Below are 26693 nucleotides of genomic sequence, written 5' to 3'. Positions count from 1 at the left end.
AAACAGTACATACAATCTATTAATATGTATATTCTACTATATACTACCCTGTACAATATCTCTTATATGTTATTATCCCCCATTTTCTGTAAAAATAGTCTTTATTTTATATATGCATATTTTAGAATCTTTTAGACTGTAAATCGTATTATATTGTATTGTCATTGTGTTGAATGTCTGTACTAGAAGCTTCCAACACCAAAGAAAATTCCTTGTGTGTGCAAGCACACTTGGCAATAAAGCTCTTCTGATTCTGATTCTGATATGACCCCTTAAAACACAAATGCATTTAGTAATAATATATCTAAAAATCCCTACTTCACTTACAGTCTGTTATAGTTGCCATGGGACATACATAATGGGTTCTTTTCATGAGGTTTGTGGTGTATTAAGGGGTTGCAGTGTGATGACATCATCATCATTTTCTTTTACAGCAGTGTGGAGGGCTTTGGTCTGGAGGCGGAGGCCAGAATGACCACCTGGCATGTCGCTGTACCTTCTGAGAACGAGTCGGATAGTGTTCAGAGCCAGGATGTTAGCGAAGGTAGCTCTTTGGCTTTTCTCATAATGAAATTATGAGAAATAAAATTCAAAATAAAATTCTGTCATAAACTTATCATAAACTTATAATACATCAAAACCATGACCGTTTTCAATGTTATTTAGTCATAACTTGTGTGGTTTGTGTGTCAGGTCGTCAGTTGCTGCTTAAGGCGGTGAATCGAGTGTGGACGGAGCTCATGCATAGCAAAAGACAAATGCTGGAGGACATTTTTAAAGTGTCTCTACCCGTTAATGACAGAGGACACGTGGACATCGCCACCGCTAGACCTGCGCTTGAGGAACCTGCTGCCAAAAGCTGGCAAAACCACCTGAGTAAGAGAAATATCCAATCACACACACTTAAATATTCACTACATATATCTGGTGCTTTGTACTTTATATTTGAACACCCTGGTAGAAAATGGTAGAAAGAGGATCAATTATGTTACTACTTGGGTGTCGGAAATATCTTTGAGCTGCATTTATTTTGTAATTGGGTTATCAGGTAACAGACTTGCCTGCAAAATGTGTGTTTCCGTCATTCACTATTAGTTTTAAACGCATCAAATATCTGTTAAAAAATACTACTTTTTGTGTTGGATCAAACTATATGTAATTTATCCATATGCTGGCATATCACGAAACATGAAACTTAGCCTCTAATGCTTAAAATACAACCTATTCATAGAAAGCGACAAATTCGTCACATTCTCCCACATAAAACACATATTTAATTTTAGCAGTTTGTTTTTTGGCTGTAAGTGCTTGTTAAAGATTTTCACTGCTGTTCTCATATTGTTTTTTTTGCTATGTCTGTTTTCCCTTTTAGTCCATGAAAAGAAATCCATCAGCAGGGGTGAGACGGTTGCCCCGGCAAATCAGTCCAAACTCTCTCGGGTCAGCAGCGGCTTCGGGCTGTCCAAACTGACCGGATCCCGTCGGAGCAAGAGGGAAAGCGGAATAAACAAAAACAACCTTTCCGCTCAGGTAGCAAAAAAACAACAGCTGATGTAATCGTTTTGTCATGTAGCTTGTTTCACGTTAATTCTAAAAAAGAGTTTTGTCTGTTCACAGGAAACGTTCCAGTGGATGTTTACACACATCGCTGTGGTTCGAGACTTGGTGGCAATGCAGTACAAGGAGTATCAAGAGGTAATGTAGAGATTCTTAGATATTTTATATACATTCCAATTTACAGTCGATGATTAAATTTGATCAAAGACTATACTTTCATCCACTGTATTGGTGTGATGCATACAAATTTGATATTTGTTTTCTCACAGAGGCAGCAAAATGCATTGAAATATGTAATGGATGAGTGGGCGGGGATTGAATACGAGCTGCTTCGGGAGAGAGGACTCTGGGGGCCTCCCATTGGTTCCTACCTGGACAAGTTTCAATTGGACATGACTGAGGGTCCCTGTAGAATGAGGAAGAAGATGGTTCGGAACGACATGTTTTACATTCATTATCCTTACGTGCCTGATCCTGAGCCCAACGCAAGCACACAGGTTAGTGAAAGAGCATTTCAGGTATACAGAACTGCCTTATTTTAGTTCATTTTCTATGGGTTCTCCAGCAACATTATATCTCTCTGGTTTTTAAGATGAACAACACGTTTTTTTATAGTTTGTCCACTTTTTACTCTCAGGTGACATTGCTGGGGGCAGTGGTTAGTGTAGCGGTTCAGGTACAATATAAAGAGTGCCAAAACTTGAGCTCTGCTGTGCTGTGAAATAACTGCATCGTGAAATAACTGCAATGCTGAACTGTGTAACATACAATGTCTCTGTCCAAAAGCTTATGAAAAAAAAAGAAGATTTACTCCTCTGCACAACTTTTGTACTGTATGCTGTTTGAAGTTGTTTCTCTGCTCTTGTTCCTTTTGAAAATATTTCATACAGGAAGAACAATAGTTTTACAACAGGCTGCTCCTTTCCTCGCATATTTCAAATCTCTTATAATCCACATCCGTTTTGTGAAGTTGAACGATATTCAAACATTAGTGCTGGACCTGCTGGCTGTGACTGTTTAACTAATTGGCCCAATGTTGTTATGCACGGTTCTGTGTTGGGCTCTGCTAGCTGGGCGGAAATAACCCACTTCATCTTTAATTGTGGTTTCTTAGACAGTTAATTGTGCCCTTTGCCTCCTGTTTTTAACAACAGCTCCATTAACTGTTTACAATATCAAGATATTACATTCCAATTTGCATGACAGGAATATCAGCACAGCACGTGTAGTTTTGTCAAGCTCAGCGTGTGTTTGCATGGCTCATGGTTTCTTTATCACATTGAATGAGTGATTTGCAAGTAAACAGAAATTTAGTTGTACTTTTATTTGAATACTTGCAGAAACCAGCGCGGTACCGGCGAGCGATCAGCTATGACAGTAAGGAGTATTATATGAGACTGCTGTCAGGGAATCCGGGCATGTACCAGCACTCTATAGAACAAAACACTGAGGGAGAGACGACACAGCATGAACCTGAACACGGGGAGGACACCATCGCAAGGGTCAAAGGTCATTATAAAGTTCAACTGTCCCTTATGACATATTACACATTGATATCACAAAGGAAAGTTAGCTAATTTAATTCCAGTTTGGCTGTGCTCCAAAAAAGAATGAAAGGGGAATGAAGTCCTTTTTACATTTTTAAATAAAAGGAGTTTAAATTGGTGGTGTCAAATCGATTAATCACGATTAATCGATTCCAAAATAGATGTTTGTGTTTATGTAATATATTTGTGTGTGTTGTATATATTTATCCGTATATATAAATACACAAACATACATGTATATATTTAAGAAATATGTGTACACAACACAAACACAGATGTTTATTTTGGAATCGATTAATCGCGATAAACCGATTTGACACCATGAGTTTAAATACACCCACTACCCTCAGGTTAAAAAATAATTTTACAGACAACATGATTAGCCTTATTCCTAAAAATATCTTTGTTAAAAAATCATATTTTGTGTGAATTATGCTTTAGGTCTGGTGAAGGCTCCTTTAAAGCGCTCCCGCTCCACAGCAGATGGTGGAGATGAGGACAGTCAGGACCAGCTGCAGGAGTTACTGGAGTCAGGAGCTATGGATGAAGAACAGAAAACAGACAACACCACGCTGCTCCGCCTGCTGGAGGAGGGAGAGAAGGTCCGACAGCTCCGCCTCTTTCCCCACAACACCATATTCACACTTAATTCAGATGAACAAAGTTCTAATAGCAGTCAGTTATTTCTGGTGTTAATTTGCTGAGGTTGAATGGTTATATTTTGTTTACTCGAGGAGATTGTGTGAATTCCTAAATTTAAACATTTACCGCATGTTCATGTCTGTTTTGTCATGTCATGTGTTTACTGACAGATCCAGCACATGCACCGCTGTGCAAGAGTTCAGGGTCTGGACACCAGTGAAGGGCTTCTCTTATTTGGCAAAGAACATTTCTACGTGATCGATGGCTTCACCATGACTGTGACCAGAGAGATTAGAGACATCGAGACACTCCCAGCAAAGTAAAAATGTTTGCTTTTTTAAATAGAGCTTTAAGGCATGAAGTCTTTTGACAGTTTTTACTTTTTTTTCTAATTAAAGACATGCTTGTACTTGATCTTGTTAAATTCAATTTAATGCACATTCATTCCTATTGAAGCAAAATCCTCGTTTGTATTGTACAAATAGCTCGAATTTGCCTTTTTGATGTATTTGAGAGAAAAAATACTTTTCTACCATTGTATGTTACTAATCAGTTTTTAAAGTCGCCTGAATCATAACACTTTACCACAAAGTTTAATTTGTTATCTTTAGCATAAAATAACAATGAACAATCCAGAATTTATTGCATTTATTAATTTATGTGAATGTAAATTTGTTAGAATAAGAAACATGTATAGATGTATTAAAAAACGGATAAAAATGTATTAAAGGTCCAAGTGTATGAAATTTAGCAGCATCTAGCGGTGAGGTTGCGAATTGCAGCCTCAGCGGCTGACACAGAATTAAGATGTCGTCACGTTTACACTTCTTTGACGATGGAGATAGCCTATGTACGAAACGCTCTCTGTAGTGTTGTTTTTGGTGGCCTGTTTTAATTTTAGTTTTAGTCTAGTCTTTTTGTCAAGCTGTCATTTTAGTTTTTATTAGTTTTAGTCACGTTCATACTCTTTTTAGACTAGTCAAGTTTCAGTCGACTAAAAGGCTGAGCATTTTAGTCTTATTTTAGTCAGAATTATCCATGACTATTTTCATCTAGTTTTAGTCGACGAAAACTGATGACATTTACTCTAGTTTTAGTCAATGAAAATTGTATTTTAGTCTCTTTTTAGTAATGCAATTCTATTTAACCCAGTCAATATAGTATAAGTACGTAGTAGTATAAACAAAATTTTCTTTTAGCCAAACCCATTTCAAACAAGGTTATCTTATTAAATTATTGTTACATTAATGACTCAAGAATACATCCATTCCAGACACGGAAGACGCTCTGATTTTAATTTTAAGCCATCGGTAGGGGTGGGAATCTCTAGGCACGACGCGATTCGATTACGATTCAGAGAGCTGCGCTGCGATGATAAAACGATTCTCGATGCAGCTTTTTCCTATACAAATTTAATAGTGTGACTATTAAAATCAAAGTATTTGTCATTACCCAGACCGATTTTACTTCCAATATCCTTTATTAATAAAACAAATGGAAGTGATTTCGCAAGTCAACTGAAAGGTTACATTTGCCAGCATTGCAAAGAACCAACAGGAAAAGAGTGACTGCCCTCAGTGCCGTGTAGTAGCATACAGAATGCAGTAAATTAATGCAGACTTTTTTTGCACATAGCACTGGAGATAAAGAGGTTTAAAGTTTGGTAGCACAGGCCAAACAGTAGGAGCACAAGTATAAATTGTCGGTTGTCATCATTAAAAAAAAAATGATGCAAGTGCAGTTCATCATGAAAAGGCAGGTAACTGACAAAAGACATTCTTGTTACATACAGATGGATAAATTAGGGCCATGTAATTTTTACACTACCTAAATTGATTTTATTTTTTCTAATTTCTGTGTTTTTCCTTTTTTACTGTACAATAGTGGTATATTTGTCCACATAAATTACTGTAGTATACTATTGTATTTACTATAGTAAACTACAGTCAAATTCTTAGATACTATCGTGTTTTTGAACTTTACTATAGTATACAGTGTTTATCAATTTACTACAAGGGCACTACAATTTTCAATAGCAAATACTATAGTTCACCAAAGTGTTTTGGTTTTGGAGTGTTCAATTTAACGGGACTTTTATTTTGACGGGTCTTTGGGAAGACGCTTGAGTTTTTGTGTTTGCAGATAGCTTCACTCAAACAGTAAACGCTCGTAAAATAAACTCTCAGAGCTCTGTAGATGAAGTTCATGTGTTCATATCCTCATACAGTGCAGACGCAGATAAATCCTCGACCATCACTCGTGTTGTATGTTAAACTGTGCACATAATTCACTCAGACACGCAGAACAGCCAGATGACATTTAAATAACAGGATTCTGCTCCGCATCTAGGTTAAAGCATCAGACGAAATAACGTTATAACATTTCGTCTCGTCTCGTTTTGGTCAATGAAAATGAAGAGACATTTTAGCATAGTTTTTATTTTGTAAACCACATTTAGTCTTGTTTTTATTTGTCAACAATATTGCATTATACATTTAATTATAGTCATCGTCACATGACCAGCATTTACGTTGCGTCACGTGATAAAGGTTCGTTGACGACCATATTTAGTCATAATTTTCGTTGACGAAAGCAACACTAGCTCTCTGTAGAGCAGTTTGTCTGTTTAGGGCTAATGTAGAAATAACAATGAATTCCGTGCAGGGCGATTCCAGAAGTCGTTTGCACTGCGCTCTTGTTTTTCTTCTGCTTTTGTGGTGCATTAATCAAAAAAATTATCTTCATACAGAATGATTCGCACTCACAGAGAAGCAAACATATTTTGGTATTTTATTCAAACATTGGGGGACAAAAACACAGACGTTTCGGCTAATGCCTTCTTCAGTGTGTTAAAGCATTAGCCGAAATGTCTGTGTTTTTGTCCCCCAATGTTTGAATAAAATACCAAAATACGTTCCATGTTAAGAGGACCTGTGGTGTATGTAGATAGAAATAGCTCATTCTAAAGTAAAAAAAATAACGCTTCATTATGTAAGGTCTTTATACACCTCTTTATACATACATAGATATGTATATTATATTGCATTTCTGTCAATAGATCCTCCAAAAACTTACACACTGGACCTTCTATGTATTATGAATAAACAGTAGGATATATATAAATGCTGCGCAAATACAGTTTATTTTATTATTTGTGAGACACACTAACATTAACAAATCGAGCCTCAGTGTAAAGTGTTTGTGACAGTGATTGACTGGCTTTATAAGCTGCTTGTTTCTGTGATGTGTGCAGTATGCATGAGCCCATCATCCCTCGAGGGGCGCGGCAGAATAAGAGTCAGCTGAAACGCTCCTGCAGCATCTTTGCTTATGAAGACATCAGAGAGGTGCACAAACGTCGCTACCTGCTTCAGGTGTGTAAATGAATCAGCTTTGATCATCGCAAAACTGTACAAAATGATCAAGTAACAGTAAGCCTGTACTGTCTTCTTTCATGTAGCCAATGGCAGTAGAAGTGTTTTCAGGTGATGGGAGAAATTATCTACTGGCTTTCCAAAAAGGAGTCCGGAACAAAGTCTATCAGAGGTAAAATAAAGTAACGCTTATGCCTATTGGCATAACATATTTTCAGAATTTCTCTTTGTTCTGTTAAAAAGCTTGTTTTGTTTTTCAAGGTTTCTGGCAGTGGTTCCCTCGCTGGCTGACAGCTCAGAATCTGTCTCTGGACAGCGTCCCAACACAAGTGTGGAACAGGGGTGAGTTTCCCAAATATGACAAGCTCTGCTGCTTACCGGATCATGAAATTGATTGGGTTCATTTATAAAATGTTTTCTCAACAGGTCTGGCCTTCTCAGTACGTTGGTTGGCGAGAAGTCAGTGACCCAGAGATGGGAGGTACAGTAACTTTTCATTTAAAGTGGTTGTTTGTTGTATTGTTTGTGAAATTGCTCATGAAAGACTCGGTTTATCTGCAGAGAGGCGAAATCAGTAACTTCCAGTACCTGATGCATCTCAATACGTTGGCGGGCAGGTCGTACAATGATCTGATGCAGTATCCAGTCTTTCCATGGATCCTGGCAGACTTTGACTCTGAGGTAAAAACCTCTTGTTTCTCCCCTATATTCTGTCAGTATATTTATTTTTTGTAATGTTTTGTTTATAATGATGAACTATTCCTCAGGAACTGGACCTTAACAATCCAAAGACATTCCGAAATCTTTCCAAACCCATGGGTGCTCAGACAGATGACAGATTGATCCAGTACAAGAAACGATTTAAAGACTGGGAGGATCCTACTGGTCAGTCAAAGGCCAGTTTGTGTCAAACTTTGCTTATCGTTGCAGATTCATTGTAAGCATGTTTTTTTCCTGACAGGTGAGACCCCAGCGTATCATTACGGGACTCATTACTCCTCTGCAATGATAGTGGCCTCATATCTGGTCAGAATGGAGCCGTTCACTCAGATCTTCCTCAGGCTTCAGGTTAGTTACACCTGACATGGCTGCTGTGTCTTTATTATGTTACGTTTGTAAGTTCTTCCTTTAGCGTTGTTTTAAGTTGTTGTAGATTAAATGTTTATGAAGCACAAAATGCTTAATTCACATTAATGTCAACTTTTAAAAGTAGAGGAGAATATGCACTACCGGTCAGACGTTTTTTGAACACTTATTTGTATATTTTCCATATTTAAAAAATAGTAAGCTCAGCAAAACTGAAATAACACAAAGGGAACTATCAGAATTATGTTGTGAATAAAAAAATCGAAACAAAAAATAACAAATAAATCTGTGTAGTCACCTTTTGCATAGAATTTGCAGAAATAATTTCTTGCCATTTTATCAAACAGCAAAAAGTTGAATTTCACAGAGAGTGGAAGACCAGAAAGGAAGTCAAATAGACTTATGGTCAAGAACGGTCTACAGTGTGTTTGGCTTAGACTTAAAGTGAGACTTGACTTTTACAAGAAAGTTGTTTATCATGAATGACACGAAGCTGGAGGCTGTAACTTTTGACCTTCAACATAGAGAGAGAGAGAGAGAGCGAGAGAGAGAGATGTGAAGAGTGAGATCTTTACTTGGGGAAAGAAAGATCCAGTCTTGACACTTTTTTTATCCTTTAGCTTTGCTTCTACAGCACATCCATTATTACTGAGATATAAATATAATTTTGCAATAAATTTCATCTGTGTACCCTCAGGGTGGGCATTTCGATTTGGCCGACCGAATGTTTAACAGTGTGCGGGAGGCATGGCTCTCTGCTTCCAAACACAACATGGCTGATGTTAAAGAACTTATCCCTGAGTTCTTCTATCTCCCGGAGTTCCTGCTCAATTCCAACAACTTTGACCTTGGTGGGTAAAATCTTGACCACATCTGGGACCTGAATACACTCTTTTTTGTTCATACTTCATGTAGTATGCTTGCTTTTTCCTAAAGGGAGTAAACAAAATGGCACCAAGCTTGGAGATGTGATTCTGCCTCCGTGGGCTAAAGGAGATCCAAAAGAGTTCATCAGAGTTCACAGAGAGGCAAGTGTTGCCATTGGAATACGTCCACTCTGTTGACCCTTACAGTTAGAAATATGAAAATGTCAAATATTTGCATTCTTCAAAAGGGGATATTGCTGACATTCCTCAATTGTTGTTTGCTGTCAAATTAAATTTGTGTGTGATGTGTTTTCAGGCGTTGGAGTGTGACTATGTCAGCGCTCATCTGCATGAATGGATCGACCTGATCTTTGGTTATAAGCAGCAGGGTCCTCCAGCAGTGGAGGCAGTTAATGTCTTTCACCATCTCTTCTATGAGGGTCAGGTGGACATCTACAATATTAATGACCCGCTGAAAGAAACTGCTACCATTGGATTCATCAACAACTTTGGACAGATCCCAAAACAGGTTTTCTTTTATTTTCATGATGATGAATGAATCTTTAGCTTTCTAAATGTCTTCAGAAGTCACAGTGTAATGGCTCACAAGGTTTAGATGTCCTAAGTGTATCGTGGCCCCATAAATGTGTTTGACCACTTTGTTGTACGTGCCTAGCATCTATTAACACTGTTAGCTTATTTGTATCATTACAGCTGTTCAAGAAGCCACATCCTCCTAAGCGGGTACGTAGTAGGTCAAATGGAGAAGTCCCTGGTGTTCCCGTTACACTGAACTCCACCTTAGACAAGATCTTCTTCCATCATTTGGACAACTTACGGCCTTCACTCACCCCTGTCAAAGGTACGAATGTATCAACAGTAGGGATGGGTACCGAGAACCGGTACTTTTTTGGACCGGTACATAATTGGGTCGGTACCAGAGTATCGATAAGCTTCATGACAAACGATACTGTTCTCGATACTTGCGTTGTTTTATCTCTGTGTATTCGGGTGTTAAATGGCGAATTAGAGGCTGCAGCTGCTGCCATTCATTTTCCATCCCTGAATGATGTCCGAATGGCCGAAGTTTGCTCAACGTATGTGTGATATCTAGGGCCATATGATTTCCACGATGTATTTGTAATCTGCTTGTTTTGCGTGTTTGAGTGAAAGAGTGGCATGGTTGCGCTTGTGGAGCTTTCAGCGTCCGCGTTTCACAACGAGGAAGCTTCCGTCAAACACCCCTTTGCGGCAACCCTTCAATGTAAAAGTCCTTTATTTGAGAACAAGTTATAACATTGTTTTAATAATTCTGCCACGGAGTATATTTACTTACTTTTGTCAATTGAAGTAAGTGTGCAAGTAAAATTATAAAAATAGTACATATAATTAAAAAAAATTACTTAAAATAGTACTTTTTTTTATTTATGTGGACCTAAAACCAGAAAGGAAAAAAGAAATACGGTCTACCAGCCAAATCACCATAGTGATGTAAAGTAAATATGTTGAATTACATTATGGTGTGCTCCTATGCACATGCTAAGTGCCGTAAGTGGTATGCTAAGGAACACACACACGTTTTGTTATGTGGCATTTTCTGTTTGCTCAGAAGTATTTGTAAACTGCCATTCTAAAGCTCAGCGGTAATAAAGAAACTTAAAATATTTAACATCTTTTCACATCACGTGTTTTTGCATCAAATTATAGAGCGTAGTATCGATAACAGTATTGATAAGTACCGGTATCGATAAGCAGTATCGATAAAATCTTAACGATACCCATCCCTAATCAACAGTGCTTTACAATGACAAAACAGACATAAATCTGAATCAAAGCAGAATCAATTTAGATTTAAATAAGACATGGCCAAGTACTCTGAATTTCTTTTCATTTTCAGCCTTTTGTTGGCTGTTGGTTGTAATTTAGTGATTCTGATTTTTTTAAACCGCATGAATGTAATAAATTGATAAACCTTAAATAAACATAACAGGAAGAATGTGTGCTCTGCATCAATGTTTTGAAATATTCTTAACTGTTCTGACCAAAGTAAAGAGCATTTAAATGAGCCGTGTGTGTGTCATTTCTGTCTCACAGAGCTAAAGGAGCCAGTGGGTCAGATAGTGTGCACTGACAAGGGCATTCTGGCTGTCGAGCAGAACAAAGTGTTGGTTCCCCCTGCCTGGAATAAGACCTTCGCCTGGGGCTACGCAGACCTCAGCTGCAGACTCGCTAACTATGAGTCTGACAAGGTCATCGACAACATTCATGTTCTTCTGTTTGTTTACAGCACAGTTTGTGGCATCTTGTGTGTTTGGCTGTCAAATTTGTAACAGCAAAAAGCATCCAAAAGATATGAAATATTCATACAATGTATTTCTCAGTATGTTTGGTTTTTCTTGGCTAGATTATTTTTACTGTTGGTTTTGTGAATTTCATCTGCAACCGTTTGCTTTCGTTCACCTTGTAATTAACCATTATAAAAATCTATACAGTAAAATGACCCTAGTATTTAAACTAGTTGTGTTCTTGGCTCATATGGTGTATTTGTTTGGGGGTTTTTGTCTCGCAGGCAGTGGTAGTATATGAGTGTTTGTCCGAATGGGGGCAGATCCTGTGTTCTATCTGTCCAAACCCCAAACTGGTCATTACTGGAGGACTCAGTACAGCCATCTGTGTGTGGGAGACTGGGACCTCTAAAGAAAAAGCAAAGTCCCTTACACTCAAACAGGTAACTGTTGTCATCACATATATGTAAGGAGTAATGTACAGCCAGCCCGTTATCACAGAATAAACCCTGACAGGACGATCATAACAAAGGGCTGAATGTACCTAATTCGCTTATTACACAGCTACTTGCCACATGAGTAAGTTACTGGACACAAAATATTAATTTGAAATATTTTATTAACTCTCCTGTTACAATTGCAAAGTCTTTAAGCCAACCCAAGACAAGACGAAGTTCAAACAAGACGAGTATGTAGTGTGGTTTAATCATTTGTAAATTTAACCTCATATGTTATTAATTAGGCATATTTGTATTTCATTTATTTGTGAGTAAATTATTTTTAAGGTCAGGATGTCTCAAAGTACCTGTATGACATGATGTTATGTTTTAGTGGTTGTTACTGAGGAAAAACACACTGTCCCTTGGAATGTTGTAATTAGCCAATCAGAATTCTGAAATCAGTATTCTAGAGTGCGTTGTTATAATACTTACTGTTTGAGTTACTATGCCTTTGTAGCTCATTTTTTTTATAAAATTATATTTGGTATCAACCACAAATTTATTTGTGAAAGAACGATGACGATGGTTGTCCTTTAAACTGTTATGGTGAACCATATTCTCTTTCTTCCTTAATGTTATTAAAGCAATAAGCACCAAGAAGCAGTGGGTTACAGTGCATTTTATAACAGCTAAGGGCATGCCTAAAACCCCCTTAGCTGTTATAAAATGCACTGTAACCCACTGCTTCGCGGGGCTTTTTTCTTTTATAAAACGGTTCTTCCATATGCGTGGCAAGGTTTCATAAAAAAGTAAATAAAGTGATATTTATGCTTTAATATAAATCAGGGTATTTTATAACAGCTTAGAATTCGGCTCAACCAATCAGAATCAAGGACCAGAACTGACCTTTTATAATATTTGTTTGGTCTCAATTTATACTGATGCTGGAAGAAGTATGTAACCTCTCAAAATCTCCATTTTCACACAGTTTTATCTCATCTTGAACTAAATCAAAACACTGAACAAACAGTCTGCTTAAACAAATAACAAACAAACAATGACCTGCCCTGTGGCACCAAAACAGACCTAAACAATGATGCCTCCCCTCGATACAGTATTGTACAGTAGAAGTGAGGTTCTCATGTTGATGTTCTGTTTCATTCCTACTGACCGCCAGACGCAGTGTAACACTAGTGGATTATCGCAGTGCTAGCCAGATAGGTCGAGAAAATATACCAACAAAATCACATGGTGACACATGCTGAGCGTCAGGTGTAGGGCTGTGCGATTTGGGGAAAATATCTAATTGCGATATTTTTGACAGACATTGCGATTTGATTTGCGATTTTAACTTTTCTAATTCAAGCTTCAATTCAATATTGTTGTGTGGAGCACAGTATGGGACGGGTATAGTTACCCTGAAAGAAAACAACAACAAAAAAACATTTAATTGTTTTCATTAAAACCATTACAAAATTAATTTTTGTAGTGTGCTTTGGGCATTATTCAAATAGGGCTTACTGTTGTTCAATTGGTTCCCAACTTCCAGATTACATCACACCAATAGAATCCAAATACCAGTGTACACTATTATAGTTTCCATTAAAACAAATACAACTCCCATTGTAACCCTTAAATCCATAACATTTTCTATTGTGTTAGTGAATTATTAAAATAGTTCATAGTTTACATAGGCTGATTTATTATTGTTTAAGTATGTGGGATTTTTTAAAACAAGTAAAAAATGTGCTGAATGTTTAATTTCATCCAAGTGAAATTAGCAAAACAGTTAGATAGAATTTACATTTGTTTGAAACGCGGAGCTAGGCGTGAGTTTACACATGGTGCGCGCGTGCGTCAAGCCTCGTCCATATTGCCAGATGCCCGAGCCGGACTCAAGTACTATAAACGTCATTACGAAACAGGCTGTGTATGCGCATCAAGTTTAAACGGTTCGTCCGCGAGACGTGCAACGCGGGGCAGAGACGCGCGAGTATGACAGGCTGTGTGTGCGCGTCAAGTTTAAACAGCTCGTCCGCGAGACGCACAACGCGGGGAAGAGTCGCTCGAGTATGACACAGGCTGTGTGTGCGGTCTTCTGAATTGGACGGTTCTTTAGTATTTATTTGCCTAATGATCGATCTGACTCTGCAGATGCCATAATAACACACACTCTCTCTCTCCTGCCTTCTGTATGTTTGTTTTTTTAATGACGGAAGTTTATGCAGTTGGCTGGGGCAGTGCTGATTAGGCATAACGGAGGTGCGCTCACTCAGTTGGTTAGCAAGAATGCCACTCAAAGCGGGCTTGGAACAGACGCGTTTCCTATTTTTCACATCGCTTCCACATCGCAGCCTCTTGCGATTAGCAAATCGCAACGTGTCACATCGCGATTGCGATTCGATTTCGATTAATCGTTCAGCCCTAGTCAGGTGTAATAAGCCTGTGACGCTCAGCATTCTGTCTCTTTCTCGCCTGTTAGAGATAGGTCGTTCATATTCGCGCTGGCAAGTGCAGCTTATCAGAGCAGCGAAGTCTCGTCCTCACAAGCTGTGTCGGAGCACTTCTTCAACGTTCAGGGATTTATATTTTCTTCATCTGATGAGTTTGTGCTCATTGTGGGTTTTTATCGCTGATTACACTCTGTGCCTCTCGGTGCCCCGGTGGCTAGTGTTTTCCGCACTTACTGTTAGTGGTGCCTCGCTAACATTGATTCACACATTGCTGTTTGTATCGAGTGCTATTTTCCTCGTTTGCTTCGAGCCGCTTCGGTCCTACCAGCGGTCATATACACATATTCTCATTTATTCCAGCCTATTGATCTGCTCATGGTTTATTGACATTATGGTGCAACCGAGGGTGTCATCTACGAGAGAACATGTCTCACGGACCGATTGTCACTGGTTTCCCACTGACGTGTAAACTATGTCCCAATAACCTGCTCCCGGACGATGGTCATGAGTTTTGCCCATCTTGCCTGGGTATTCAGCACCTGAAGGATGCGCTGACGGATCCATGTGTGCACTGCAGCCTCTTACCTCTGTCGGAACGGCGGCTCCGTCTCGCCGAGTCTCACCCCAACTCGACAGTGCATCTCGGGCAGGCGGATCCCGCGGCCCAGCGGATTAGGAAGCGTCGCGCGTCTGCGACAACGAGCGGCCCTCCGTCAAAGAAGAAGGAAACCGCACTTTCTAAGATGGTTGCGGTGCTATCTTCAGAAATGGCAGAGCTAAAGGGTATCCTCCACTCATTACAGCCACCTGTCGCTCCTGTGGACCCGATGCAGGATGATGGGGCCGGCATCGACCCAAGTCAGAAAGTTGGCAAAGAGTATGCTGAATCCCTGTATCTCTCACGTCATGCTGAATTGGATGTACTTTCTACAAGCGCTTCTGATTCCCTGTTTCATGAGCATGGGAAACCTGTGGACTGTACCGTTCCACCTTCCCCCCAAGATGTCTTTGCTGAGGTTTTAGCGGCTGAGGTTTCAAGTGGGAGATCAGTTCGATCGACAGAGCATAGCCAGGCCACCTCTGATGATACCCTAGCTGTACTCCGTATGGCAGTTGCCCGTCTGGGGCTGGATTAATCTATTCAGGCGACTCGGCCTAATGTGTTTTTCAGACAGCCCCCGACTGAGAATTCCTTTACCATGCCACCATGCAACGATTTTGTGGCCGAGTTTTCTAATGCACTTATGGCTTCTTGCGCAAATAGACGGCACCCTAAAACTGCTCGCATTTTGGCGTCTATGGCGGAAGCAGATTCCATAGGGGTTGGGCGCACCCCAGAAGTAGAACAGCCTGTCGCAGCCTTAGTGGTGTCCACTGATGAGGCCTTACGGGGCAATGTACGATGCCCTAGTGCACAGTTTGGTCGCACGGACTCTCTGCTAAAAAAAGGCTCCACCGCTTACATAACTCAGACGGAGAACACAATCTGTCAGTTACTTCTTGCCACTACCAGTTCGTTGGAATCAGCAGATGTAGATCCCTCCGTTTCTCAGTTTCTGCAGACGGCTCTTATGGCCATGGGGCATGTGACCCGAGAACTGGGAGCACCGTTTCCGCCAAGAGCCTACTCCACAGCCGCGTGGTCCTCAGAGGCCTCGGGTTGCAGAGGAGGTTCGAGGTTTTTGTCAACCTCATCGACAACTGGCGGGGACTACACGTCAACGCCCCCCCCCCACAACTATCAAAAACCACGTTCATAGAGCCTGAACCTCTTGGGCCGGCTGTCGAACGATTTTCAGCGGTATAGCTGGAATATTGGAGAAATGTCATTTCAGATCCCTGGGTTCTAAAGACTATGAGCAGGGGTTATACACTACAGTTCAGATGCCGGCCCCCCAGGTTTTCGGGAATTTTTCCCACTGTTGTCAGGGATGCAACCCATTCTGTTGCACTCTCCCTGGAGATGCGTTCCCTGTTAGGGAAGGGAGCCATAGAAGCAGTTCATCCCCTAGTTCAAAGGGACAGCTTTTATTCAACGTATTTTCTCGTTCCGAAGAAGGACGGCGGTTTCCGTCCAGTTCTGGATTTGAGGCGTTTGAATCGGTTTCTGAAGGAACTGCCTTTTCACATTCCTGGGGTAGACAACCAAGTAGCGGATGCTCTGTCCAGGGACCGGCTACACCCGGGAGAATGGAGGCTTCACCCGGATGTAGTTCAGAAGATCTGGCTGCGGTTTGGCCGGACAGATGTGGACCTTTGTGGACCGGAGTGGTCTTGCGACCCAATCCATCTTTTCTCCCTAAAGTTCTCCTCCCTCAGTATGTAAACCAGCACATCGAGCTTGCTGCTTTTCAGCCTCTATCTGGGTCGGCGTCTAATGAGCACCTTGTATGTCCAGTGCGTGCTTTGATGCATTATGTGGAGGCTACTGCCCGGTTCCGACGTTCGGATCAGTTGTTAGTTTGCTATGGTGGTGTGAGGAAAGGTTCTCCTCTGCCAAAGCAGAGGTTGTCAAAGTGGATTGTGGAGACAATAACTTTGGCTTACAAAGAGACTGGGAAGCCATTACCTCGGAGCGTAACTTGTCACTCCACTAGGGCTGTATCATCTTCGTGGGCTGCCTTCAGAGGAGTTTCCTTGGCTGACATCTTGGGCCTCTCCGTGCACCTTTGCCAGGTTCTATAAGGTTAATGTGGCTGCTCCTCATCCTGTGAGTGTGGCAGTCCTTCAGGAGCAGTCTTGATTTTGTTTAGGTAGGTTGCATTCCTCCTGACTTTTGGTATGTGTCATCCACTAGTGTTACACTGCCTCTGGCGGTCAGTAGGAATGAAACAGAATGCTAGTTACAAATGTAACTGTGGTTCTGAGAATTCTGGATGACCGCCAGAGTATCTTGTCACTCGGAATGCGCGAGAAAGGCATTCTGAGACGGAATGCTGAGCATCACAGGTTTATTACACCTGACGCTCAGCATGTGTCACCATGTGACTTTGTTGGTATATTTTCTCGACCTATCTGGCTGGCGCTGTGATAATCCACTAGTGTTACACTGCCTCTGGCGGTCATCCAGAATTCACAGAACCACAGTTACATTCGTAACTAGCGTTCTGTGCCTTCTTTTCTCTAAACAAAGTGTTGAGTTGTTTTTACAAACAACTCATTTGGTTTCATGTTTTCAAAGACAATTTTGCCAGTTTTTAAAACCTTTGAATTACAGCACATGGTTTACATCAGGCAGTGTGTTATGTGAATGGCAAATTCAAATTAAGAGTTTTTTATTGTGTTACAATGCAAGGCTCTGATCTCATTGAATTAGATTTGTTTCTAAGTTAAAGATGTCGTTTATATTCAGAAATCTGAAAAAGTTTCCCAACAAAACCACACATACAAGTTTCACATACTATTTACGGCAACTGCATGTATTGAGGTACGTGTAATGTGTGCAGGCTCTTCTGGGACACACAGATGCAGTAACCTGTCTCACAGCATCATCAGCTTACCACATCATCGTGAGTGGCTCCCGAGACCGAACCTGCATCATCTGGGACCTGAATAAACTGTCTTTCGTCACCCAGCTGAGGGGCCACCGGGCTCCTGTCTCAGCGCTCTGCATCAACGAGTTGACTGTAAGTAAACATTTACGTTTTCTGTACGCATGTTTTTATTGCTGTTAAGATGCCACAAAGTGTCATAAAAAGTAATTAACTTAATATGGATTTGAATACCGTGTGTGTGATGAAATGTAGGGTGATATAGTATCCTGTGCTGGAACGTATATTCATGTGTGGAGCATCAATGGAAATCCCATCGCCAGCGCAAACACTTTCACCGGCCGCAGCCAACAGATTCTCTGTTGCTGTGTGTCTGAGATGAATGAGTGGGACACACAGAACGTTATCGTCACGGGACACTCCGACGGTGTAGTTAGGGTAACAGTCTTCTCCTTCCTCCTTTCCACTATTTGTCTTTAAAGCATTACAACAAAAATAGTAAAACAGATCCTTGACACATGACATTATCTTGTAGTTCTGGAGAATTGAGTTTCTGCAAGTCCCAGAAACCCCAGCTCCACAGCCTATAGAGCCCCCTGATATTGCAGACTGCTGTGGAGAGATGGGTAATTCTATCCTATTATATCCTGTTTCATTTACTTTAAACTATAGATGATTTTCTCTTCCTAACCCCACATCTTGTTTCTACAGAGGGTCGTGACGCTCCAGAAGATGACAGTAGTGAATCTGAGGGAGAGGAGACCAGTCTCAGTCAGGACACCAAACCTCGGACTTCAAACAGCCAGCCCAGCAGTACCGTCCACAGGCCCAAACCCCGCACAGGAGCCTCCTGGTCGGTTGACAGTGGCTCAGACGACTCCCGCCGCTGGTCGGACACAATCAGCATTGATGAAAAGGACGGCTTTGTTTTCGTAAACTACTCTGAGGGCCAGATGAGACCAGGAATTCAATCGCAGCAACATTCCCAACCTAACTCCGCACCCCCACATGGGCCAGTACCACAACCCCTTCAGCCCAGTAGTATGGAGGCACGTTCATACAACAAACTCAAACCAGGTACTGTAGATAAACCAGCTTGAGTTTCTACATACTATTGCAACGTTTTTAAATTGTACGTTTAAAAATACATTTAGTGAAGTTGCTTGTTTTGCATTTTAAGGAACAAAGCAATTAAAAGTCCAATGTGTAATTCTTGGAGGATCTATCGGCGCTCCGCTACAACTCAGGACGCTGTTCTGAGTCCTGCACGACACAACGCGCCACTCGCATAATTTAACATTAAATTAGATGTTATTTGACTGAAATCGTCTTTAATGTACAAAATGTGGGCAAAATGCATTAATCTGTTTGGGAATAACGGAAAAACAGCGCATTAATGCAGAATACCTCTCGATTCTACCACATTAATAACAGAGTTGTCCTAGATGTGACACTGCGCTTCCGCATCCCGTGTGGGACCCCCTTTAGACATATCCCATACTGCTTCGAAAAGGAGGGGTGAGCGTTGGACTGAGCCATTGGTTGCAATTCGCAACCTCACCACTAGATGCGGCTAAGTTTCACACACTGGACCTTTAAATGAACAACAATAATTGTTCTCATTACAAACGTATTATGTCAATGCATTATCATGAAACTAAAATTGTCAATTGCAGAAATTTGGTTAGTAAGGATTAACTTTTGTGTTTTAAAATATTATTTCCTTTTGATTGTAGAATTATCATCAGCCAAATTAAAGATTTTGCATATTGTTTGATCAACTGGCACGTCGTTGCCGAACACTTTGTTTCCTGAACAGGCTACAGATGGGAGAGACAGCTGGTGTTCCGGAGCAAACTCACCATGCACACAGCGTTTGACCGGAAGGACAACGCTCATCCTGCGGAAATCACAGCGCTCGCCATTTCAAAGTACGTGCCCTGTGTGTGTGTGGTGGAATGAGACAAGGGAAGACAAACAGAACATGATCTAAGATACTCATGGATTGTCTGTAATTGAGCTGTAATCTGTACGCAGAGACCACAGTAAGATTCTGGTGGGTGACGGGCGGGGCAGAGTGTTCAGCTGGTCTGTCAGCGATCAGCCAGGACGCTCCACCGCAGACCACTGGGTGAAGGACGAGCAGGTGGACAGCTGTTCTGGATGCACCGTACGCTTCTCGCTCACTGAAAGACGCCACCACTGCAGAAACTGCGGCCAGGTCTTCTGCCAGAAGTAAGACACGGAGACACAAATTGGGGAATTTTCATTTTTAGTTCTTGTTAAGTTTTAGTGTTTAAATTAAATCTTTTCAGGCTGCTAGTTTTCAGTGTTCAGAAATGTTGTTGGTTGTTTCCTCAGGTGCAGTCGCTTCCAGTCGGAGATCAAGCGGCTAAAGATCTCCTCTCCTGTGCGAGTGTGTCAGAACTGTTACTATAACCTGCAGCATGAGCGGAGCTCTGAAGAGAGCCCGAGAAACTAGACCACCCGCACCACAGCTCACACCCCTTAAAAAAATCCCATCTCACTGCTCTCTGTGCAAAAACCCCATTTGTAAAGCACTGAAGTAGACCAAAACGGAATCACTAATACTAATTTCGTATATTGCGGAGGTGTCGCCATTAAAGAGAGACGATCTTTTCCATTTATGCATTTTTCTGTTGCAGTATGCTCGGTCATCTCAGGATTGGCATCATTGCACCAAAACTGCAATGATCCGATTATAGGAAAAGCAATGCATATAAAACACTCCTCATGGAACGAGATGGCATATTGTTTATATTGTAAATACTTACAATGGCCTTTTTAACTAGAAACAGTGAAACAAAAAGTCATTATTAAAAGATAAACAAACACGACACGTTGCTTGTAATATAGTATTATATTAAAAATCACTTCTGGCTTTAAAAAAATCAAAATGCGAGTGCGTGTAGTTGATGTCACGAGTCACAACATCCCAGTCGGAATATTATCGGGGACTATGAATGTTGATCATGTTTGTGGGTTGACATTACTAGCGTGTCTAGTTATGCAAATGCTTATTTTATTTGTTTCGTATGTTCTGTTAAAGTGTTGCCCACAGTATCAGCATGTTGCCAATAGAAGCAAACAATTTAGTTTCGTTTTTGTCGCCAAACTGCCTTGATGTGTGACTTATCATGTTTTTCTGAAGTGTAGGATGACGATAGTATGTACATTTTGAATATAGATGAAAGGCTGCTGATTTTTTTTCCACTTTAAGTCGTTTTTAATGATGGGACAGATTTATCAGGAAACGTTTCGCAAGCCTTTAGATGATTCCACATCCGTTTTTATTATTATTATGCATTTCAAAGACAGGAGTATTTATGGTCACAAGAAAGATTAGAGTATGAGAGATGTTTCTGAAAATGAGATCTCTGATGACATATTGGATGTTATTGCTCTCTCTGTACATTTTTGTGTAGTGTCAGACGTCTGTCGTTCTCTTAAAAAGATGTTTTTGTCCCTTATTTATAACTAAATTAGACAGTTTTATTGTTGCTAAACCAGATCATGACAAAATGAGTTTATTAGAACCTCAATTTCTTTCCTATTTTTAAAATATCAATTTTAACCGTTTGCAGAGTTGCACCAGTGTATTGTTTGTTTGTATATTATTAAAGCAATAGTTACTGATATTTTCACTCCATTTACATTTCAGGAAAGACTGTAGCTTGAACGTTTTTGCGTAAGATGAAAAAGGGATTTAAAACGTTTCATTGTATAAAAAGAAGACTGGAAGCCTAGTAATACCTTACAAGACTATGAAAGAGTAAGTTTGTTGTTTTCATCTGTCCATTTGTCTTTGATACTGTGGGCAATACAATATTAAAAATGCTGCTTCGATATAATGGAGAGAATTCCTTTCTCATTCTTTTCTGACACTTGCATCCTTAAAAAGAGGAACATTTTGTTACACGTGCATTTGTTGTTTTTCGTATAATTTCTGTATTTTGCTATCCAGCCTAATATGCACTCTTTATAGTTTATTATAAATGAATGTACTGTAATACAGTGTGCAATCTTAACATCAAGCTGTTGGGATTTTGCTGTCGACAAGCAGCTTAAAGATCAAATGGCTATATCAGTCTGAAATTATTTTTGCACCTTGACATGTACGTAGACAAAAAAGACATTGAGCAATCATTGTTTTATCAAATGCATTTTTATGTTGTGGGCTGTTATTTTTTAAAGGGTGCTTTTCATTACAGTGAAATGAACTGTACAAAGTATTTATGCAAGGTTTTCTTTTTTATGAGTTTTGTAATTTTTCAGCAAGTTTTGTTACGTGTTGCATGTTTAACACAGCTGACTTTGTGTCGGTGTATTGTACATGTTTTGGCATTACGTTTTACTTCGTTTTCCGTTTTTTGGCTTATGATTATGGCATTATCTAACAGCTAGATCCTGAAGCCCTGAACGTTTCATGTACAGTTTAGGCAGGCATACTGAAGATATATCCCACCACTTATGAGTTGACTTTTCTACTCTTATATATGGATGTTAAGGACTGATCCCAGGACTGATGAAATACACCCAGATTGTACCTTTTTTGATGGTCTTGTGATAGACTGCATTACTACAGTATCTAGTGTGCAAAACTGTGGTAGCTGAATGTTCATTGTATATTTGTGTTGGTAAAAACTATTACATGAAACCCTCTACCCATAAAGTAACCCTATACCTGTTATTATGATGCAATAGATATGGTACTCATACTTTTTAATTTAATTTCAATTAAATACTTGCTGTTTACCACCTACATTGTATTGTTTACATGAGTCCTTTTTCAGCTTCACTTGCACTGTAGTTTTTACAGATGTGTGTAAGATAGTCCAGATATCTGAATGTGATAGTTCACCCAAAAATAAAAAAATCTGTCGTTTTCTCCCCCTCTTTGTCATCAAACCTGTATGCCTTTCTTCCACAGAGCACAAAATAAGATATTTCGAAGATTTTTGTTAACGTGGCACCCCTTCACTTGCTTTGGTTTTGTGTCCACAGTAGAAGTGAATGGGGGCCAGTGCTGTTCGGTTACCAACTTTCTTCAAAATATCTTCTTTTGTGTTCTGCAGACGAAAGAAAGTCATAAAGGATTGAAATGACAAGAGGGTGAGTAAATGATGACAGAATTCATCTACTGTTTTCTATTCAAACCATTACAAAAAAAAAATGTGTTTACTGATGTATTATGTTTCGGACTTTATTAAAGTTGGATTCAGTGGTGTTCTTAATCTGGCAGATAACATCCCACCCACAGAACCCAATTTATTCCATTAAAACGTACTATTCCTATTATACCTATTATTACCCTTAAATCCATTCATTTTTCATGACGGTCTGCAAAACGATTTTGTAACTACATATTACAGCTGAGCATTACTGTATATGCAGTCATTTGAATCAGTGGTTTTTAACCCGGGGAAGACCACTAGGGGGCCTCAAGATGACGTGAGGTATTTTAAGACAAACCATTAAAATCAGCAACCCAACAAGTTTGGGTTAGGTCTTTAAATATTCTTGTAAACAATGTAATTGAGTTCCCCTAATTTAAATTAGTATGTAAATCGTGAAGCATTGCTTCCCGCAACGCAACCACAGACACGTCACAATTCACGGACATTTATACTTCACTGTGCTCGTGTACAGTACAAACTACAAAAAAATGGTTCTCGGAGGATGACAACAACGTTTTTTTTTACAAAAACAGCTAATAACAGTCACGCTTGGACTGGTGTCGTGAGAATGAGCAGGGCTCCAGCCGCAGAGTGGAGCAGTGCCGCCTCGTGTTGACTCGGTGAGAGAGAGAGAGAGAGAGAGAGAGAGAGAGAGAGAGAGAGAGAGAGAGAGAGAGAGTTGTCTGACCGAACGAACACAGCGAGCGCAGATCTGCGGGCATAAACAAACGCGCGCTGCCTGTGTGTCTCTCTGTACCTGCCGCTGAAGATACTTTAATGGTCGCTGTTGGTTGAATTAACCGGATTAACTACACTAACCCCGTGCTGGCTCTGCTTGTTTTTAACGCGGACCTCCGACGATATCTATGTATTATTTAGACTGAATTAAGCCAAAATGACGGAGCTAAGAAGGCGAGGTGGAGGAGGAGATCCTGACAGCACAGAAAACATCAGTGACAAGGTAATTTATACAATAAACGGTGTATTTGACGTTACGAGGCTGTATTTACAGTAACGTTATTCATCGCCTGCGAATGACCTTTCTAGCTAAGCAGCTAACGAGCAACCAGTCAGACCACTTCAACCCGAGTAGATATTTTACAAACACTGTTGTCACAGGTTGATTTTAGGATTAATTGAGTTTTTGAGTTGTGACATTGCTTTAAATGGCTGTTTCAAGGCTTTGTTATAGTCTCAAATAGAGTGTGCGCTGTTGTCTGACATGAAGAGGCATATACGCTGCAAAGCAGAGTCAGTGGAAAATCCAGTGAGCTGCCTAGATAGACAGCATTTTTGTACATCATGTAAGTTTCTAAAACGTTTGAGGCAATTAACCTTTTTACAGGTTAATGTATTTTTAAGTAACGATGCTGTGGCAGTGCCAGACAGACAGCAGGCTTTCTGACAGAGCCGGTATGTCAACCTGTCATGAGGAACGTTTCATTTAACTTTTAATATTAAAGTTCAGAAGTTGTGTCCAAATGTAGTTTAGTTAGTATAAAATGTGACCTCCTGTAATAGCTTTTGTACTGTCCAGGCATTTGTAATGACCAGTATTTATTTACTGTAAAGCATACTGGACACATACTTGAATTTGGTCATTTCGTAATATGCCTAAATCTGCGAACTGTAATTACAGTGTAATAAACTAATTACTAACTATTTGAGTTAGAAAATCAATTCAGGGGTTATTAACTTGAGAGAGATGTTTGGACATTTTATTGAAGCAAGGAAAGTTCTTTGTTAACTTTGTGTCAGTGTAATATTCTTATTCTTATCAGTTAAGAAATGATTAAATAACATGCAACATGCTTTAGGTCAGATGAACTTGTGAAATCTGTTCAAAGTCAGCTTCTTGCAATCGTATAAATTCCCATGCTTTCATGAATACCACAGACACATGTCATTATCTTTCACGATATACCTTTAAATTATCTTTTTACAAGCTTTGTTGCAGAAATGTAATATCATATCGACTGTTAGCACATTGCTGTATTAGCTCTTAAATTGTGTTTTATGTATATAATTTTATGTAGTATACAGTATAGTAGACATTTTATGGCCTAGTGAAATTATGCTGTGTTGATGTTCAATTGAACAAACGATCCTTAGTCTGACTTTGTTTGGCTGAGATCCCAAAGCATGTGAGATCAACAAATCACTTGGTCACAGTAGTCATCCTGGAAATGGATGTGTTGAATATATAATCACATGACAATTACAGTTGCAATTTTTTATGGAGAGGAATATGTTGTGTATTAACAGTATAAGCTCTGAAACAAAAATAAAGTCTCCAAGAAATCACACTTTACCTCTATGAGAATATTTGAGTTGTATCTTGTTTGGTATGGGAACATGAGGGAACCAGCATTTATCTGCATACACATTATGTGGCTGCTGGTCAAAATGAGAAAGTCAACATCCATTGGTCCCCAACCCAAGAATTTACATGATCAAGTCAAATTCATGACATGTAGTATGCAGAACACTTGCTTTGTATACTGTAGGGCTGTCAAACGATTCATCTTAATTAATCACATCAAAAATAAAAGTTTGTGTTTACATAATATATGTTTGTGCTGTGCATAATCATTTCGTATGTATAAACACAAAAACATAGATACATGTTTATTTAAGGATGTATTTATTTATATTTACCAATAATTGAAATCACATATAAACATTTTTTTTACTTTTATATTAAGTAAACACAAACTTTAATTCTGGATGTGATTAATCACGATTAATCGTTTGACAGCACTCATACTATGTCAACAAATTTATATAAAAAAAAATTGTTGTGAGTATTAAGAGTAATTTGATTGGTCACACTTTATTTTAAGGTCCAATTCTCGCTATTAACAAACCATTAACTACGACTTTTGCCTCAAACTCCTAATATGGTGCTTATTAATAGTTAGAATAATAGTTGTTAGGTTTAGGTATTGGGTAGGATTAGATCGGTCATACAGAATATGTGTTTTATAAGTACTAATAAACAGCCAATATTCTAATGATATGCATGCTAATAAGCAACTGGTTAAGAGTGAGATTTGGTGTTACCATTTGATTTAATGAACATAAAATACAGTAAATGTAAACAGTTTTTAGATGTTAAGTCATCATATTAAATGGCGATTATGCAGGAATATTATTGAAATACTTTACTAGCACTTTGTGTCACGCTCGAGCGTGGAGAGAAGAACCCAGATGCAGGCAGGCAATGGCAATGAAGGGGTTAACGGGATATATTTATTAAACAATAGACAAAACAAACAAAACACCCTCGAGGGGGTAAAAAACAAGACAGGAAAAATAAACTAGACTGGACTAAACTAACATAATACTTGACTAAACATAACTTGACTAAACATAACTTGACAAACTAAACTAAACACTTACCAAGACTGGACTGGACTGGGATCTTTACACAGCAACAGGATCACAGGAACACTGACTGGCACGATACACATACACGACGTAGTACAATCCACGAGCACAAGACAAAGAAACAAGAGGGTATTTAAAGGGAAGACAAACGAGGGATAACGACATGGGGCAGGTGTGGGTAATAAAACACTCAGGGAAAGTTAACGAGGAAACGAGATGGCAGGAACAGAGACGAGACACTGGAGAGAACGTATATTATTGTCAAAAGGACAATAATATGTTTCTCTCCACACAACCAAAGGCTTTGTCATGACTCTGCTACAGGACCAAGAAAAACATGACTAAATGAAGCAGAGCCATGACA

General features: G+C 39.6%; 2 protein-coding genes across 5 annotated transcripts in view; both read left to right on the top strand.

Annotated features, from left to right (window-relative positions):
• The window catches only part of wdfy3 (WD repeat and FYVE domain containing 3), an 86700-nt gene extending 64176 nt beyond the window's left edge, over positions 1 to 22524 (top strand). For all 4 annotated transcript variants that reach the window (XM_057350056.1, XM_057350064.1, XM_057350048.1 and 1 more), the window contains 28 exons: positions 435 to 544; positions 694 to 876; positions 1373 to 1530; positions 1618 to 1695; positions 1827 to 2054; positions 2898 to 3066; positions 3546 to 3706; positions 3917 to 4065; positions 7000 to 7120; positions 7207 to 7292; positions 7382 to 7462; positions 7547 to 7601; positions 7682 to 7801; positions 7888 to 8005; positions 8082 to 8188; positions 8904 to 9057; positions 9143 to 9234; positions 9389 to 9601; positions 9787 to 9934; positions 11167 to 11321; positions 11642 to 11800; positions 17697 to 17876; positions 17997 to 18179; positions 18277 to 18367; positions 18453 to 18818; positions 19561 to 19672; positions 19779 to 19976; positions 20103 to 22524. In XM_057350056.1, coding sequence (XP_057206039.1) covers positions 435 to 544; positions 694 to 876; positions 1373 to 1530; positions 1618 to 1695; positions 1827 to 2054; positions 2898 to 3066; positions 3546 to 3706; positions 3917 to 4065; positions 7000 to 7120; positions 7207 to 7292; positions 7382 to 7462; positions 7547 to 7601; positions 7682 to 7801; positions 7888 to 8005; positions 8082 to 8188; positions 8904 to 9057; positions 9143 to 9234; positions 9389 to 9601; positions 9787 to 9934; positions 11167 to 11321; positions 11642 to 11800; positions 17697 to 17876; positions 17997 to 18179; positions 18277 to 18367; positions 18453 to 18818; positions 19561 to 19672; positions 19779 to 19976; positions 20103 to 20223 — 4096 coding nt within the window. In that variant the 3' untranslated portion in view covers positions 20224 to 22524. The remainder of the gene's footprint in view (positions 1 to 434; positions 545 to 693; positions 877 to 1372; positions 1531 to 1617; positions 1696 to 1826; positions 2055 to 2897; positions 3067 to 3545; positions 3707 to 3916; positions 4066 to 6999; positions 7121 to 7206; positions 7293 to 7381; positions 7463 to 7546; positions 7602 to 7681; positions 7802 to 7887; positions 8006 to 8081; positions 8189 to 8903; positions 9058 to 9142; positions 9235 to 9388; positions 9602 to 9786; positions 9935 to 11166; positions 11322 to 11641; positions 11801 to 17696; positions 17877 to 17996; positions 18180 to 18276; positions 18368 to 18452; positions 18819 to 19560; positions 19673 to 19778; positions 19977 to 20102) is intronic.
• A 1057-nt stretch (positions 22525 to 23581) lies between these two features.
• cds1 (CDP-diacylglycerol synthase (phosphatidate cytidylyltransferase) 1) overlaps positions 23582 to 26693 on the top strand; it is a 26204-nt gene continuing 23092 nt past the window's right edge. Inside the window, exon 1 of the mRNA XM_057354538.1 lies at positions 23582 to 23900. Within this exon, the coding sequence (XP_057210521.1) occupies positions 23835 to 23900 (66 nt within the window). The 5' untranslated portion in view covers positions 23582 to 23834. The remainder of the gene's footprint in view (positions 23901 to 26693) is intronic.

This window comes from Triplophysa rosa, linkage group LG2 (genome assembly GCF_024868665.1).
Source record: "Triplophysa rosa linkage group LG2, Trosa_1v2, whole genome shotgun sequence".
Taxonomy (NCBI): Eukaryota; Metazoa; Chordata; class Actinopteri; order Cypriniformes; family Nemacheilidae; genus Triplophysa; species Triplophysa rosa.
This window is presented reverse-complemented; position numbering and strand designations above follow the sequence as displayed.